Consider the following 17,395-nt stretch of genomic DNA (forward strand, 5'->3'; position numbering starts at 1 on the left):
CACACACAACTGCTACCCCCTGCACACACACACACATAACTCTTACCCCTGCACACACACACACAACCCTTCCCTATATACACAACCTCCCCCCCACACACACACACAACTCCATACAAACAGCGACACCACACACAGGTCCCTCCCCGTGCAGCTGTGACGGCTTTGGAGCTGCCTGTAATGCTCTGCCATCGCTGGTTCACGGGGCTCCTTGCTGCATGTTCCGTGAGTACCTGGGCGGGGGCTGACACATCTCCTGGCCAACACCTGGGGAAACTGGAGAGAAAGACGTCCATTTGATTCCCCACTCCCCCCTCCTGGATCTGCCAGACACGTTTCCTCGGGGTTGGGGAGTCAGACACTTCAGAGGGGTCTGAAGATACAGACGCTCTCTCGATCAGTTGGACAGTTACCGGGGACACTGAGGCAGAGGTGTTGGGGAGCGGCTCGGCTGGTGGTAAGCCTGAGCCTTTAGGTGAGGTATATGCGGACGGACCGTTGTTTCAATCCTGTCTCTCGTGCTAGGACAGGTTCCCATGGTTCAGATCCTGCACTGCTTTGAGGCAACAAGTCTGGGTGGGGTCACTCTGGGCAGAGTTCCCGACAGGGGCCGGACCCCATCAGACCTGCTGGGTAACCATGGGGGAATGGAACACAGGGCCAGGGCTGAGAGTAGGTGAACCAAGGATCCCACCCCTGCGAAGTGAAGGTGTGAGCTGATCCAGAGGGGGAGCTCTCAAGGTATGTCTACACTGCAGTTAGACACCTGCAACTGGCCCGTGCCAGGGGCTGTTTAATTGCAGTGTAGATGTTCTGGCTCAGTGTGAAGCGCAGGCTCTGGGACGCTACAAATATCTGCAATGAAATAATCCCTTAGCCCAAGCCCCCTGAGCCCAAGTCAGCTGGCACCGGCCAGCCTTGGGTTTTCCACTGCACTGTAGACATACCCACAGAGCACCATGCTTCGGACACCTGTAAGCCAGTGGCCTGAATGAGCTCTCTCATGCCATCTATTGATATACTGGAGGAAAAGCTAATGTACTCAATGCTTTTTTTGCCTCTGTCTTCACGAACAAGGTCAGCTCCCAGACTGCTGCACTGGGCAGCACAGCATGGGGAGGAGGTGACCAGCCCTCTGTGGAGAAAGAAGTGCTTCGGGACTATTTAGAAAAGCTGGACGTGCACAAGTCCATGGGGCCGGATGCGCTGCATCCGAGAGTGCCAAAGGAGTTGGCGGATGTGATTGCAGAGCCATTGGCCATTATCTTTGAAACCTCATGGCGATCGGGGGAAGTCCCGGACGACTGGAAAAAGGCTAATGTAGTGCCCATCTTTAAAAAAGGGAAGAAGGAAGATCCTGGGAACTACAGGCCAGTCAGCCTCACCTCAGTCCCTGGAAAAATCATGGAGCATCCTCAAGGAATCAATTCTGAAGCACTTAGAGGAGAGGAAAGTGATCAGGAACAGTCAGCATGGATTGGGCAAGTCATGCCTGACTAATCTAATTGCCTTCTAGGACGAGATAACTGGCTCTGTGGATGAAGGGAAAGCAGTAGACGTGTTGTTCCTTGACTTTAGCAAAGCTTTTGACACTATCTCCCACAGTATTCTTGCCAGCAAGTTAAAGAAGTATGGGCTGGATGAATGGCCTATAAGGTGGATAGAAAGCTGACTAGATTGTCGGGCTCAACGGGTAGTGATCAATGGCTCCATGTCTAGTTGGCAGCCGGTATCAAGTGGAGTGCCCCAAGGGTCGGTCCTGGGGCCGGTTTTGTTCAATATCTTCATTAATGATCTGGAGGATGGTGTGGATTGCACCCTCAGCAAGTTTGCAGATGACACTAAACTGGGAGGAGAGGTAGATACGCTGGAGGGTAGGGATAGGATACAGAGGGACCTAGACAAATTAGAGGATTGGGCCAAAAGAAATCTGATGAGGTTCAACAAGGACAAGTGCAGAGTCCTGCAATTAGGACGGAAGAATCCAATGCACCGCTACAGACTAGGGACCGAATGGCTCGGCAGCAGTTCTGCAGAGAAGGACCTAGGGGTTACAGTGGACGAGAAGCTGGATATGAGTCAACAGTGTGCCCTTGTTGCCAAGAAGGCCAATGGCATTTTGGGCTGTATAAGTAGGGGCATTGCCAGCAGATCGAGGGACGTGATCGTTCCCCTCTATTCGACACTGGTGAGGCCTCATCTGGAGTACTGAGTCCAGTTTTGGGCCCCACACTACAAGAAGGATGTGGAAAAATTGGAAAGAGTCCAGCGGAGGGCAACAAAAATGATTAGGGGACTGGAACACATGACTTATGAGGAGAGGCTGTGGGAACTGGGAATGTTTTAGTCTACAGAAAAGAAGAATGAGGGGGGATTTGATAGCTGCTTTCAACTACCTGAAAGGGGGTTCCAAAGAGAATGGCTCTAGACTGTTCTCAGTGGTAGCAGATGACAGAACAAGGAGTAATGGTCTCAAGTTGCAGTGGGGGAGGTTTAGGTTGGATATTAGGAAAAACTTTTTCACTAGGAGGGTGGTGAAACACTGGAATGCATTACCTAGGGAGGTGGTGGAATCCCCTTCCTTAGAAGTTTTTAAGGTCAGGCTTGACAAAGTCCTGGCTGGGATGATTTAATTGGGGATCGGTCCTGCTTCGAGCAGGGGGTTGGACTAGATGACCTCCTGAAGTCCCTTCCAACCCTGATATTCTATGAAAAGTCTTCATGAACTGACCTTATTTGCATAGACACATCTCTTTTTTCATGGTAGGTGCTCAGTGCTGGCTGTTGTGGGTTCAAATTCACTTAAGCGGTGGATACGGGGTAATGAAATGTTGTTTTCCCTATCATACAACTAAAGGGTAGCAGAATGGTTCTTACTATGCCCTGACTGAGGGGTCACCATGACCGTGCCTTCCTGCTAAGTGTGGGCTGGTAAGCCAAGTGAGAGGGAGACGGGGTGGCTTGTGTCTAAGAACTGGATGTGGGGTTGGGTGGGGGGGGTTAAGTGTTTAAAAGCAAAGCTGAGTAGTCTGTGACCCCTAAAAACAAAATCACCGAGGTCCGGTCTATGCTAGAAATTTACGTCAGTATATCTAGGGGTGTGAAAAATCCACACCCCTGAGAGATATAACTGTACTGACCTAGGCCCCCGTGTAGACAGCATAGGTCCACGGAAGAATTCTTCCATCAACCTAGCTACTGTCTCTCAGGAAGGTGGGTTACCTACACCGATGGGAGAGCCCTTCCCATTGGCATAGGTAGCATCTACACTGCAGCACTGTAGTGTTTTAGGTGTAGACATACTCTGATAAACTGGTCTGGGGGGCTGAGTCGCAGGGCATGTCTACACCTAAAACACTTGGGAGGGGTTCTGAGCGGCAGTAGCTTGGTCGAGGGAAGCTAGGTCGATGGTGTGGGCCCCTCCACTCTCCTGCTGGTAATAGCTCACCTTACCTGATCACTCTCGTTACAATGTGTATGGTAACACCCATTGTTTCATGTTCTCTGTGTATATAAATCTCCCCACTGTATTTTCCACCGCATGCATCCGATGAAGTGATCTGTAGCTCACGAAAGCTTATGCTCTAATAAATTTGTTAGTCTCTAAGGTGCCACAAGTACTCCTTTTCTTTTTGCAGATACAGACTAACAAGTCTGCTACTCTGAAACCAGTGGTTTAAGTGTAGACGGAGCCTGGGTATGGGGATGCTGTGTGGGGACAGAGAAGACGAAGCAGAGAAGACACCGGCCGGCAGCGAGGTTCCCCAGCACTACCCAGAGCAATCACTAAGCACCGAGCAGGGGATGGAGCCTCAGGGCAGGGCAACCTGGCCCAGGGCAGCACGAGGGGCGGCCTCTACTCAGCCAACCCGAGAGCTGTGGCTGCTGATAGCTGGGTGAGGTGGCGGTGGCCATGAGACTGGGAGACCCAGACGAGGGACGTGGCAGTGGGGGAGGCAGTGGGGAAAAGCAGCGGTGGTAGCAAAGCAGTCATTGGAGGTGTCCAACCCACCTGAATGCACCCCTGGAGGCTGGGGTGCCTCTGAGCTCAGACAACAAACTGGGGAGTGCAGTGGAAGGGAGAGGTGAGTTAAAGGGACATTTGTCCACTGGAATTTCAACCTGCAAGGTGGGAAACTGAGGCACCTCACGAAGGGCAGGGAGGGGCAGGCATGGTGGGGCAGAGGATCCCAGAGGGCACGACCCGCCTTTCCTAGAAATGCAAGGGTAGGGCATGCAGCTAATGCGCTAGCCAGAGCAGCTGGGAGGGATACGGGCTGGAGCCGTGTCTGCCTTTCGTCTTCTGGGCTGAGTGCGCCGCCGGGCTGGGGGAGGAGAGGGCTGCAGGAGGCGAGCTTCAGACTGTGTCGCGCCGCGGTGCAGGGAAAGCAGATGTGAGGGGGAGGGGAAGGGGGGCAAGGGAACGAAGGGAGAACGAAGGCCCTCGATGGTGGGGCTGCAGGGGAAGATCAAAGGGGAAATTGAAAGCCAAGAGCAGGAGGGAGGAAGGAGGGAGAAGTTGTGGGGCGGGGCGGGGGGGGCGTCAATGGGAAAGCAAAGGCTGCGAAAGGCCAAGCAAGACACCGCATGGCTCAGCCTGCGTTTGCAGCTCGGTGCCAGCAGCCCCCGCCCTTGGCCACAGCCGCACGGTCCCAGAGCCTCGGCGCGGGACGGGGATAAAGGGGGCGAGAGAGGGGGCAGGGAAGGGAGGCCAGCAGGGAGAGGCTGCTGGGCTGTAATTGCAGGATCCAGCTGCCAAGGCCTGCACCAGCCCAAATCTCTGTCACCGAGGGGATTCGCCCCCAGCCCAGGCTGAGCTCGCCTGGCCCAGACTCCCCTGGGCACAGTGCCCCAGGGGACGGCCCCTCTTTGACCTGCCAGGCTTTGGCAGAGGGGTGTCCGGCCACACTGCAGCCCCCTAGGACAGAGGAGGTCACAGACATGCCAGCTTTAGCCCCAAGGACCCGAGCACATGTGGAGTGTCTGGGACAGGCCTGGGGGGATGGAACAGGGGGAGCCCCTGCTCTTGGGGGAGCCCAGGCTGCCAGGCCATCTCCCTCAGGGTGCTGGCAGGTTGCTGTGGAGCTGGCCCTCTTGCCATCCCTATTCTCACTGCCTTCGGAGGGCCTGTCCTCACCCAGCCCGATTCCATGGGGCTTTGCCCCAAATGCCCTCTATTCATGTAGGCAGCGATGGCAAAAAGCAGGTGGCAAGGGGGCCTACAGCACAGCCCCAGGCACCGGGTCTGCCACTGCCCAAGCCAGCTCTGCTGGCCCCTTCCTGTATTCCTAGCACAGCCAGACTCCCACTTACTCTGCACACGCTGCTGAACTCGAGCCCCCAGCTGCTGGGATGGAGGCTCAGCCTGGGAGCCAGGACTCCTGGGTTATATTCCAAACCCTGGCACTGAGCTCCTCTGTGCTCTTGTGTAGGTCACAGCCCCTCTCCAGGCCTCAGTTTCCCCACCACTCCAATGAGGGTAGTGACACTGCCCCACCTTCAGGAAGAGCTTTGAGATCTCTGGATGAAAAGCCCTGCTCCGTGCCAGGTGCTGGCCTGTACAGAGGAAGAAGCTGTGGCAGAAGGGGGCAGGGACTGGCCCTGGTCAGACAGGGAGTTTGGCTCTCCCAGAGGCTCCTCCCTGTCCTGACGCAGTGGAGTCAACAGGAGTGCTGGGAGCGCAGGAAATCAGGGCCGCCAACGCCAACTCTAGCAATACTTGGTGTTTTTCTTAAAGCCCCAGCTCCAGGAGTCACGTGGTTTGGGATTAACGTAAGAGTCACTTTCCAGCCCTTCTGACTGCAGAGAGGCCCACGGCCATGAAGCAGGAGGCAGAAGAAAGGACCCAACGGTTAGGATATTATTTTTTGCGGTGTCATGACTTTCTGCAGCCTGACTCATGATTTCTGAACGTCTGGAGCTGGCGGGACCACCTGGATTTGTCTCTAGGAGGATCCGAGCCCTCAGAATCTGGAGCCAACTGGCTGCATGTCCTGGGCAGGGCACCCATCACCGCAGTATCCAGCCTCTCTTCTCATGGAGGGGGCGAGAGAGAGGAGAAATACTCCTCAAACGAAGCTACAAATTGTAGAAAAAACTCGGCAAGCGGGGCAAAGTGCCAACTTCTTGCCGGAAGGCCGGGCCGGCCGCCAGCCGTTTCTGTTCCCACCTCCAACCCCCCTCCCAATAGCCTTTAGTTTTCATTTAAAAAAAAAAAAACAACAACAACAATACAAGGACTAGCTCTGACAGGGGCAATTGCGTCAAATAACAGAAGAGATTGCAAAAACTTGTCCTCAGCCAATGGGGGCTGAGCCGCTCTCGGGAGACAGCTGTTAAAAGGGGCTAGCGCGGGGATGAGCAACCAGAGAAACTCAGCAGAGAGCAAGAGAAAGAAAGAAAGAAAGAAAGAAAGAAAGAAAGAAAGAAAGAAAGAAAGAAAGAAAGAAAGAAAGAAAGTCTCCTCTCAAGCTTGCAGGGGTTTGCAGAGAGGGCTGCGAACTGGGAGACAGCTTCTAGAGGGAATAACTTGACATCTTCCCTGTGGGCACTTTTCCTTCTGTTTCTTTGCAAAAAGGAGAAGAAAAACTTTTGGTTTTTTCCTCAGCCAAGGTTTGAAAGCTAGAGCCAGCCCCATCCTGCCGGCACTCTGCAAAGCCAACCAGGATCCGACCCGCCCTGCAGTTTGCCGAAGGAATAGTCCGTGGAAGGGCTGGGACTTGAAACAAAAGAGCTGAGAAGACGCTTTATAAACGATTGAAGCGCCAGGCAGCGCGCGCCTCCTCTGGCTCTGGGTCAGCATCTGCCGCGAACCTCGCCGAGCGCAGAGCCCGCTCCCAGCGACGGGCTCCCCTCGGAGCTGCTGTTAGGAGCCGCCCTGTGCCAGGTGCTGCTGAGAGCATTGACCGAGTGGCTCTGCAGAGCACGAGCCCCGCGTCCTTGTCGTTCATTACAGCTGCTCTTGCTAGTTAAGGGGAAAGCCCAGGGCCTCCCCAGGGCAGTGTAACATCACAGAGCTCTTGTGATCGTATTTTGTCCCCCGTCTACCCTTGTGCCCCCATGGGAAGCCCGCTCTGTGCGACGCTGCCCCTTCTCGTCGCTGCCTGCTGCCACCTCGTGCTGGCATCGGGGGAGCCAGCCGGTGCTGGTGACTACAGGGAGGAAATCGTGTTTCCGGAGCGCCTGGCGGGCGAAGCCAAGGCGGGCGTGTCTGGGGAGGGGCTGGGCGGCAGTCCCAGCCCGCGGCTTCTCTACCGCATCCGCACCTTGGAGGAAGACCTGGTCCTGGACCTGGAGAGGGACCCCAGCTTCCTGGCCGAGGGGCTGACCGTGCAGTACCTGGGCAGGAGCGGGCAGCCAGCCGCAGTGGACGGGTCGAGCGAGCCGGGGAGCTACTACACCGGCACGGTGAACTCGGACCCGGACTCGGTGGCGGCCGTGAACTACGACGGGGTGTCGCTGCTGGGGGTGCTGCAGCACCACGGCTCGGAGTACCACGTGCAGCCGCTGGACGGGGGGGTGCCCAACGCAGTGGCTGGAGCCGGCGCCCACGTGCTCAGGAAGAAGATACCCGAGAAAGCCAATGGCACCATGTGTACCGTGGGCGCCCAGGCTCCGGGCACAGCTGCCGCCAGCGGAAGGGAGCCCCGCGCCGCAGCAGCGTCCTCCAGGAGAGCAAAGGTAGGGGCGGCTGCGGGCACCATCCACAAGGGGCGGGGCAGGGTCCTCACCGGCGGGCAGAGCGGGCCTGCCTCCCCGGCCGTGCGCCCCAGGCCGGGTTCCCCCCGAGCCTGGTCCTTGTGGCCCGGTGAGCCAGTCCCGCTCCTGCTGCTGGGGGAATCCTGGAGTGTGGCAATCCCGGCGAGCTCCTCTTGCCTGGGGGGGATCCCGGCGAGCTCCTCTTGCCTGGCGGGGATCCCGGCGAGCTCCTCTTGCCTGGGGGGGATCCCGGCGAGCTCCTCTTGCCTGGCGGGGATCCCGGCGAGCTCCTCTTGCCTGGGGGGGATCCCGGCGAGCTCCTCTTGCCTGGCGGGGATCCCGGCGAGCTCCTCTTGCCTGGCGGGGATCCCGGCGAGCTTCTCTGCCTGGCGGGGATCCCGGCGAGCTCCTCTTGCCTGGCGGGGATCCCGGCGAGCTCCTCTTGCCTGGCGGGGATCCCGGCGAGCTTCTCTTGCCTGGGGGGGATCCCGGCGAGCTCCTCTTGCCTGGGGGGGATCCCGGCGAGCTTCTCTTGCCTGGGGGGGATCCCGGCGAGCTTCTCTTGCCTGGCGGGGATCCCGGCGAGCTCCTCTTGCCTGGCGGGGATCCCGGCGAGCTTCTCTTGCCTGGCGGGGATCCCGGCGAGCTTCTCTTGCCTGGCGGGGATCCCGGCGAGCTCCTCTTGCCTGGCGGGGATCCCGGCGAGCTCCTCTTGCCTGGGGGGGGGGGATCCCGGCGAGCTTCTCGTCCTTGCCTGGGGGGGATCCCGGCTAGCTTCCAGTCTCTGCAGGGGCGGGAGGGGGCGGGGAGAGGCCGGGCTAGTTCCCTTCTCTGCCCGGGAAGGAATCCTGGATAGTTTCCCATCTCTGCCTGATGGTGGGGGATCCCAGCTAGCTTCCCGTCCCAGGGTGGCAGGGGAATCCTGGCTAGGGTTGCCAGCTTTGGTTGGACATATTCCTGGAGCTTTCATCACATGACACAACCTCTAATTAATGATTAATCTTTAATTCCTGGAGACTCCAGGACAATTCTGGAGGGTTGGCAACCGTAAGATTCCTGGCTAGTTTCCTGTCTCTGCAGGGCGTGGGGGGATCCTGGTTAGTTTCCTGTCCTGAGGCGGTGGGGGGATTCTGGCTATTTGCCACCCCTGTAGCAGGGCCAGGCTGTTGTGGAAAGCCCTGTCCCCTCCCTGAGCCAGCCATCTCCCCTCCAATGCTCTTTGGGTCACTTGTTTATGTCTACCTTGGCCATTTGCCTCGGAACCCAGCTGGGAGGGTGGCTCGCTGCCATGGAAACAGCTGCTCCCCTCCTCCCCCCGCCCACCGCTGGAGCTGCCCCGGGGGCAGGCGGGTTGGCACAGGCTCCCAGCTGCCCCTGGCCCATCGCCTGGTGCTAGAGGAGCTGAAAACTCCAGCTTTTCCTGTCCCTGCAGAGGCCCCCTGGGCCAGAGCTCAGAGTTCACCTTTCGGTTCTGGTAGAGGAGCCTGGGTAGAGCAGGGGCTGGAGTCAGGATGCCTGGGCTCTGTTCCCAGCTCTGGGAGAGAAGTGGGGTCTAGTAGTCAGAGCAGGGGGAAGGTGGGGGGATTGGGTGCTATTCCCAGCTCTGCACAGACATTATGACCCCAGGCAAGTCCCTTTTCTGTTCCGTGCCTCAGTTTCTCCCTTTATAAAATGGGGCTGAGCACACTCACACCTCAGAGTCTGTCTGAGCCCACCCTGCCCCCTAGGCTGAGACAGTGACTGGTCCTAGCCCCCCAACCCCACCTCTGACTGCACTTGCCATAGAATGAACCAGCTCCAGCCCTGGGGCACAGCCTGGATCCTGGGAACAGCCCTTGGGCAAAGGCCGGGCCCTGCATATGAAAAACCCGCCACGAGGCAGGCTGCCTAGGTGCCCCCACCCCGTCTCTGACCATCTCCCTCCCCACAGCGGTTCGCCTCGGTGCCGCGCTACGTGGAGACGCTGGTGGTGGCGGACGAGCACATGGCCCAGTTCCATGGCGCCGGGCTCAAGCGCTACCTGCTGACCGTCATGGCCGCCGCCGCCAAGTTCTTCCGCCACCCGAGCCTGCGGAACCCGGTGACGCTGGTGGTGACGCGGCTGGTGGTGCTGGGGGCCGGCGAGGACGGGCTGCAGGTCACGGCCAACGCCGCCCAGATGCTGCGCAACTTCTGCCAGTGGCAGAAAGGGCTCAACAAGCCGGATGACGCGGATTCGGAGCATTTCGACACGGCCATCTTCTTTACCCGGCAGGTACGCTCCCCCTCGGTACAACCCCCCCAGTTCAGCCTCCCAGTGCAGCCCCCCCGGGACGCCTCTCCCCAGTGCAGCCCCCCCCCCAGTGCAGCGCCTCTCCGAGACTCTCCTCGCCACATCAGCAATGGCCAGTGGCCATCAGGGGGTGAGAAGCTCAGATGGGGGACAGGCCCCTGTTGGGGCAGGGGACCCCTGGAGGGGCTGCCTGGCCAATCCAGCACTAGCCCTGGGTACCCCGAATTAGCTCACAGCTGGGGGAGATGGGACTGGCCCCACAGCGTACCTCAGGCCCAGGGGCTGGGATGGCATGGCAGGCCCCCCGTCCCAGCGCCCCGCATGCCCCAGCGTCTTCTCTCTCCCGCAGAACCTGTGTGGCCTCTCCACGTGCGACACACTGGGCATGGCGGATGTGGGCACCGTCTGCGACCCCACCCGCAGCTGCTCCATCGTGGAGGATGACGGGCTGCAGTCGGCCTTCACCGCGGCCCATGAACTTGGTAAGTGCTGCCAGCCGGGGGCAGGGCATCACGAGGCAGCGAGAGCCCAGAGCCCTGCCAGGCACAGAATCAGAGTCCAGCATGGCCAGGCTCAGCTGCTCCATCTCCATTCCCACCCCCACACCTCTCCCCACTGCACACCGACCTCCCTGCTCCATCTCCCCCTCCCCTACACAGCACGGGGGATCAGAGTCCCAGTATCACCATGCTCAGCTGCTTGATTCCCCATGCAGAGCCCCCGCTGCCCAGTGCCCCCCCCCCTCAGCCCAGGGCCCCCCTCTCATGCCCTCCCCGTGGCAGGCCCCACAGGCCAGGTCCCTGCGCCACACACTGACCCCATCTCATCTCCCCCCTCCCAGGCCACGTGTTCAACATGCTCCATGACAACGCCAAGGCCTGTGGGGACCTGAACTCCCACGCCAGCGGCACCCGCCACATGATGGCTCCGGTGATGTCCTACGTGGACCCCGACCAGCTGTGGTCACCCTGCAGTGCCCGCTTCATCACAGATTTCCTGGACAACGGCCATGGTAAGGACCCCTCCTGGGAGCCGGGAGCCATGACACGGCTGGCCAGAGCTAGGCACAGCGTGGGCAGGGACTGGGCAAGCTTCTCCAAATCAGCTCTGCCAGTGCCCCTGAATCCTGACCTGCAGCCCCCTGCTGTCCCAGCCCTGCACTCCCACTATGGGTCTACAGTTCAGCCCCCCTCACCCATCAGACCCTTGGCCGGCCCGTGCCAGCAGGGATCGTGGTTTGTGGGGCAAACAGCTGTGCATTAGGAACAGGACTGAGACCCGCCCCCATCACCCTGGGCCCAGCAGCCCTCGGCCAGGCCCTGCCAGTCAGGCTGGAGCTGAGCCGGCCCCCCGGGCTACCAGGGTCCCTGGCCTGGCCGAAGGAGGGGACATCTCTGCCTAGGCAGATTCTGCTGCCCATGCTGGTCTGGGGATGATTCCCCGCCCCACACAGTGTTCCTGTCCCAGCTGTCCCCTCGCCAAGTGGGTGGGGGGGACCCAACACAACACACCCTGAGCCAGCTCTGCCCCATCCTGTCTGTGATGCCCGGGCCCCTCATGTGCCAACCCTTTCCCTCCCCACAGGTCACTGTCTCCTGGACAAGCCTCGTGAGCCCCTGCGCCTGCCGGCCCCCTTTCCGGGCAGCAACTATGATGCGGACCGGCAGTGCCAGCTGACCTTTGGGCCAGACTCCCGCCACTGCCCCAACCTGCACCCGCCCTGCTCCTCCTTGTGGTGCACGGGCAGGATCAACGGGCACTTCATGTGCCAGACCAAGCACTTCCCCTGGGCAGACGGCACCGCCTGCGGACAGGGCAAGGCCTGCATGAATGGGCGCTGCATCAGCAAAGTGGAGATGAAGGCCTTCAACGTGAGTGTCCTGCTACCCGTGGGCTCTGGGCACCTGCAAGGCGGGGCAGGGGGCAAAGCACTTGCCTTCCTCTGCGGGGGGCAGAAAGGCACATGGGAGAGCCAGGAGAGGGGTGAGGGCGGGGCTCAGGGACTGGCAGAGTGTGGAGGGAGTGGGGCAGGTATGGGGTGGTTGGGGACTGGGAGGGATGGAGCACCCCTCTATGCTTCCCAGCTGCAGAACGGCGCCGGGTGCCTGGGCCCAGGGCGCCCCCTGGCGGCCACGTGGCTCTGATTCCCCCGTCCCCGTTTCTAACCCTGCTCTGTCTCTCCCTGCAGACTCCCACCCCTGGCGGCTGGGGCTCCTGGGGCCCGTGGGGCAAGTGCTCGCGGAGCTGCGGCGGGGGCGTGCAGTTCTCCACCCGCGAGTGCAACAAGCCCGTCCCACGCAACGGTGGCAAATACTGCGAGGGCAAGCGCACCCAGTACCGCTCCTGCAACACCCAGGAGTGCCCGGATGGCACAGGTGAGTGAGGGCAGCACGTCACCGGGGAGGCAGCATTTCCCCTCCCCCCACAAGGACCCAGGAGCCGCTGGCTGGCTAGCACAGCATCCCTCCTGCTCCGAACACCGACCCTCCTTAAGGGCGGGCTGGGTCCAGCTGGCACCAGCCCGGGAGCTCAGAGAGAGGCCCCTGCACGCCTGGCTGTGCACTGGCACTAATACCCCAGGAGCCAACTCCCCTCCCTGAGCCAGGGTGCTGCTGCTGCAGGGGTGACAAAGGGGGAACCCCTTGGGAAGGGCCGGTGGGCTGAGCTAGCCCCAGCTGGACATGGGGGTGGGGTTGGGGGGGCCTGGGACAGGGAAAAGGTCCATGCAAGGCCCTGAGAGCATCTCCCAGACGCCAACGCAGGGAAGGGGGGAGGCTGTGGTGATGGGTGGGTGTCACTGCCCAGGAGCCAGGGCCCAGCACAGCCCCACACTGACCCAGCACCCCCTCCCCCCCCCGTGTCTCGTTCTAGCCCTCACCTTCCGGGAGCAGCAATGTGCTGTCTACAACCACCGCTCAGACCTGTTCAAGGGCTTCCCCGCGCCCATGGACTGGGTGCCCCGCTACAGCGGAGTGGCCGAGAAGGACCAGTGCAAGCTGACGTGCCAGTCGCGGGCCCTGGGCTACTACTACGTGCTGGAGCCGAGGGTAAGTGAGGGCTCCCCAGATCTGTGCGGGGCGGGGGGGGGGGCACACGGCCTTGTGGAGCCAAGCCGTGGTGGGAGAGGACTGGCCCAGGCCTCACTGACTCTGTCCCCATCTCTAGGTGGCGGATGGGACGCCCTGCTCCCCCGACAGCACCTCGGTCTGCGTGCAGGGGCGCTGCGTCCACGCTGGCTGCGACCGCGTCATCGGCTCCAAGAAGAAGTTTGACAAGTGCATGGTGTGCGGCGGAGATGGGTCCCGCTGCTCCAAGACCTACGGCTCCTTCACCAAGCCCCGGTGAGTCCCCACCCCACCTTGCGGGCTGGCCCGGGGGCAGGGCCTGGGCAAGGGGCAGTGCACGCAGAGCAGGCAGAGGGCAAGCAGGAGCTGGAATGCCAGGGCCCCACGCCCAGCTCATTACCAGCTTATGGTAACAAGGCGCTAATAGCAAGAACTGCCAAGCCCTGGCAGGGACAGGAAGGATCCCCACCCCCAGCTCTGGGCTCCTCAATCCCAGCCTGCAGCCCCTGGCTCTCCCAGTCCTCTCCCCTCCTGAAGCAGTGGCGGTGCACAGGGCTGGACCATGCTGAGCGCTTTGAGACGCAGGCATGAGGGGGAGCTATGCTAAATTCTCTGGAGCAGGTGCCAGAGCCCACATCCCCAGGGCTCTGCTCGGGGCCAGCCCCCAGGTCCCTCCCTCTGTTTTCCCTCCAGCGTCCTGATGCCTGTATCCCTCTGCCTTTCAGCTATGGTTACAATGACGTGGTCACCATCCCGGCTGGGGCCACGCACATCCTGATCCGCCAGAGCAGCAGCTCCGCCACGGCCAGCGATGGCATCTACCTGGCGCTGCGGAGGCAGGACGGCACCTACGCCCTGAACGGGAACTACGTCCTGGTGCCCTCGGAGCTGGACGTCAGCCTGGCGGGCAGCGTGACGCTGCGCTACAGCGGGGCCACCAAGGCCACAGAGATCATCACGGGCCGCGGGCCACTCCGCGAGCCGCTCACTCTGCAGGCGCTGGTGGTGAGCGATCACAAAGCCCCCCGGCTCAAATACACCTTCTTCAAGCCCAAGCAGGAAAAGCGGCCGACAGAGCAGTGGCTGAAGCAGAAGGCCCAGATTCTGGAGATCCTGAGGAACCGGCGCGGGCGCAAGGAACCCCCCCGGCATTAGCCGTTTAGCTCATGGCTGGAGTGGCAGCACCCGGTGCAGCTTCCCCTGGTACCAGGGACCAATGGGCTGGAGCCCGTCCCAAAGACAGAATCAGATGCTGGAGCCCCCAGCTCAGGGTACCCCTGGGGGCTCCCCCTGCCAGGCCAGGGCTCCGTGGGACAGAGCTCTGTGTCCGGCCATTTGAAGGGGAATCTGCGCTGGGAGCCGCTGTGGCGTTCCCAAAGGGACCTGTTTGGTGGGGACACTTGCAACTGCCGGGTCTCTATTTATTCGGGTATTTATTCGTGGCTGGGGCCATGGGCACTGTCCATGGTACATCACTCAGCACCTTCCTTCGGCCTGGCTGAGACTCGGCAAACTCGCTCCATGTCCCACCAGGCGCGAGCCACGAAGCACATTTTGAATCAGCTTCTACCTCAGTCCCCCCACAACCTCTCTGTCCCCACTAGAGCTGGGTCTCACAGGGTTCATTGGTGCGCTGGGCAGCAGAGGACTGACAGGCCGTGGCCTGGTCCTGGGGGCTGGGAGGGGCAGGCAGGATGCGGCCCCCTTCACTGCAGAGAGGAATATGAGGGCTGAGTTAGGGCCCTCTGGTGCTGCGGGCCAGGCCTTGCTGCATGTGACCCCAGCACTGTCTGGTCTTGGTGCTGCGCTGGCATCGTGGCAACCTGGCAGTGCCCAGGAGCAGAGAGCCAGCCTCCCCCAGCCCATTTGCTCAGTGGCTGCGGACGCAGCAAAGGAGGGACTGCGAGTAATAATTTAAGGTCTATTTAAAGCAAAGGGCCGCTGCCCGGGCAAGTCCCTGCTGGCATGGCTGCTGCCGGTTTGCACCAGTTGCATTTTTCTATTAATTATTGTCATTATTTTTTGTAATAAAAACCTGCCAAAGTTATTTATAGACCACACTCGACTGACGCCTGGTTATTGGGCGCGCGGGAGCCACACTCCACCCGGTCAGGCCGCGCTCGCGCCCCGCACGCTGGAGCAGGAGCGCAGCTGGGCCCACCCACAGCCGTGCCCCGGCCCCACTTCTATAGCACCTCCTGCTGGGAAAGGCCGGGGCTGTGGAGCGGGGCGTGCCCCCATCCTCACTGCTGTCCCGTGTCAGACCAGCCCCTTTGCTGCAGGCGCCTGTCCCCAGAGCCCGGGAGGGTGATGTGGCTGGAGAAGGCCCAGCATGGGGCAGGGAGGGGGGCGGTGATACCCACTGGCCTGGCCTGGCTTTGGCTTCTGCCAGCGGCCCAGCCCTGGAGGGGCAAGCACGTCGACCTGGGAATCGGGGAGTCCTGATCCCTGCTGCGCCCCCTGGGAGGTCGGCGCTCCTGCCCAAGGACAGGCGGTGGTGGGGCAGTGAAGTGCCCGGGGCAGCACCAGCGTGGGTGGGAGGAGGACGGATCCCCCCGTCTCCTGTCCCAGCGAGGCGCCCGGCTGTGGCCATGGGCTGCCCACCCTGGGCCTGGGTGTCGGCCGCTGGATCCTCCTCCACTTCCTGCCGCCGATCAAGCTGACAGAGCCTCCTCCCACCCCAGCCAGCAGGGCTCCAGTGTCCGGGAGCGGAGCGGGGCTCGGCAGGTCGTTCCCCCCAGGGATCCAGCACACAGCCGAGCAGCTACTGCCCCGGCGAGCTCGGCTCACAGAGCCAGCTCAGCAAACGCCCTGCGCAGGGGGTCTGGGCCCTGCTGGGGCTGACCAACCGGCCCCTCCAGCTGTGTCCTCACTCAGCCACCTTCCCTGGGAGCTGCACTACGGGCTCGAGCCCCTCACCCCATCACTGCTCCAGGAGCGGGGCCCAGGCCCCATAATGCACAGGGCCGGCTGCATGTTGCTGCCCTGGCAGTGCCTGCTTTTGCCCCTGGTGCTACAGCTGGTGGCTCCTGCCCTGCCCGGTGTGTCGATCCTCCTGGTCCCGCCCAGCTCCGGGACCGGTGCAGCCCCTCACTCTGCCCAGCGTCTCCCTCCCACGGCTGTTCCCGGGGCTGGACTGACCGCGCCGAGGGGTCCCTGCTTCGGCCCAGCCCTGCCGCGCTGCAGCTGGGGGAAGGGAGGGCGTGAGATGGGGACGGGGCTCTGGCTGCTGCCAGGAGTCCGGCCCAGGGGGCTGCGGGGCGGTGCGGGGCGGAAGCTGGTGGAGCTTCCCTGCCACGGCTCTCCCGGCCAGGCGTGCTTGCACACCAGTGGGAATCCACTCGATGACAGTGGGAGCGACGCCAGCCCCTCCTCCGCACCCAAAGGGCTTGCTCTGTGCCAGCTGCCAGGCCCACACGGCTCCCGTTACTGCTCCCCACCCCCACCCCTCACAGGCCCGAGGGCAGCTGCAAATTGAATCCCCCTTCTCCGCAGCACAGCTGTCCTGGCTCCCCTGGGCACTGGCCTTGCCCAGGTGGCCAGCTCCACGCAGGCCCAGTGCCCTTGGGCACTCACGTCCTGCCCCACCGGGCAGCAGCCACCCTGAGCGGCCTGGTCCCATGGTCCCCCTGCACCAGGCCCTGGCAGGGCTGATGTTCCATTGTGCAGCCAGGGGGCAGCCAGGCTGTGCCCCTACAAACTCCCACACCAGTACCATGCAGCCCGAACCCAAAGCTGCCGTGCCAGGGCCTCATGGTTAAGGGAGCCAGCACACTGCTAGGACCTGCCGTGCCAGGCCTCTGCAAAGAGCAGCTCGTGTGTGTATGGCCCGGCCCAGGGCTGCAGGCCAAGCAAGAGCCCTGGGGACAAGCGAGACCTACTAGCCCAGGACTGGATTCCTGGCTCCCAGGACTGATTATGGGCCAGAGGGCTAAGTCCTGCCAGGACCTCTCCACAGCTGCTCTGTGCCCCCCTCCTCCTCCTTATGCCCAGCCTGTGCGTGCTCAGGGGAAAGCTGCAGGAGAGGAGGGTTTGTCTAGTGCCCCCTGCCCAGTGCCAAGGGGCGCACACTGAAGCTCAGGGGGCTGGCCCAGCAGGATTGGGCCCACAGGGCAGCTCTCACATTCGTGGCCAGCACCAGGCACTGGAGGGAGCCTGGGGGCAGCAGGCGGAACAGGAGTGGTTCCTCCTGCTGAGGCTTGGCACTGCCCTCCCCGGGGAGGGGGAAGCAGACGTGGGCAGTTTCCTGCATTGCTGGGCACACGTGGCGCTGGCTCCTGCTGTTTGCACCTCCCACTGCATGGAGCCGGGGCTGACACGGGAGCTGCTGGGCATGCAGGGAGCTCACCCAGCACCGCAC

The 17,395-nt window shown here is 61.7% G+C and overlaps 1 protein-coding gene across 1 annotated transcript; it reads left to right on the plus strand.

The window, feature by feature from the left end:
- Positions 1–6,237: 6,237 nt before the first annotated feature.
- On the plus strand, positions 6,238–15,093 carry ADAMTS4 (ADAM metallopeptidase with thrombospondin type 1 motif 4). The gene is made up of 9 exons (XM_037883159.2): positions 6,238–7,680; positions 9,629–9,952; positions 10,320–10,452; positions 10,812–10,982; positions 11,555–11,841; positions 12,159–12,345; positions 12,842–13,017; positions 13,136–13,311; positions 13,761–15,093. The coding sequence occupies exons 1-9, from the start codon at positions 7,060–7,062 to the stop codon at positions 14,188–14,190; spliced, it is 2,505 nt and encodes an 834-aa protein (XP_037739087.1). The 5' UTR covers positions 6,238–7,059; the 3' UTR covers positions 14,191–15,093.
- The last annotated feature ends 2,302 nt before the right edge of the window (positions 15,094–17,395 follow it).

The sequence above is a fragment of the Chelonia mydas genome, chromosome 24 (assembly GCF_015237465.2).
Source record: "Chelonia mydas isolate rCheMyd1 chromosome 24, rCheMyd1.pri.v2, whole genome shotgun sequence".
Lineage (NCBI taxonomy): Eukaryota > Metazoa > Chordata > Testudines > Cheloniidae > Chelonia > Chelonia mydas.

Excerpts from the sequence above, each read along its gene's own strand:
- ADAMTS4 (XM_037883159.2), top strand. The coding sequence starts at position 7,060 with ATGGGAAGCCCGCTCTGTGCGACGCTGCCCCTTCTCGTCGCTGCCTGC. Across the intron at positions 7,681-9,628 it reads CGTCCTCCAGGAGAGCAAAG|CGGTTCGCCTCGGTGCCGCG; the intron begins GTAGGGGCGGCT and ends CCCTCCCCACAG. Across the intron at positions 10,983-11,554 it reads TTTCCTGGACAACGGCCATG|GTCACTGTCTCCTGGACAAG; the intron begins GTAAGGACCCCT and ends CCCTCCCCACAG.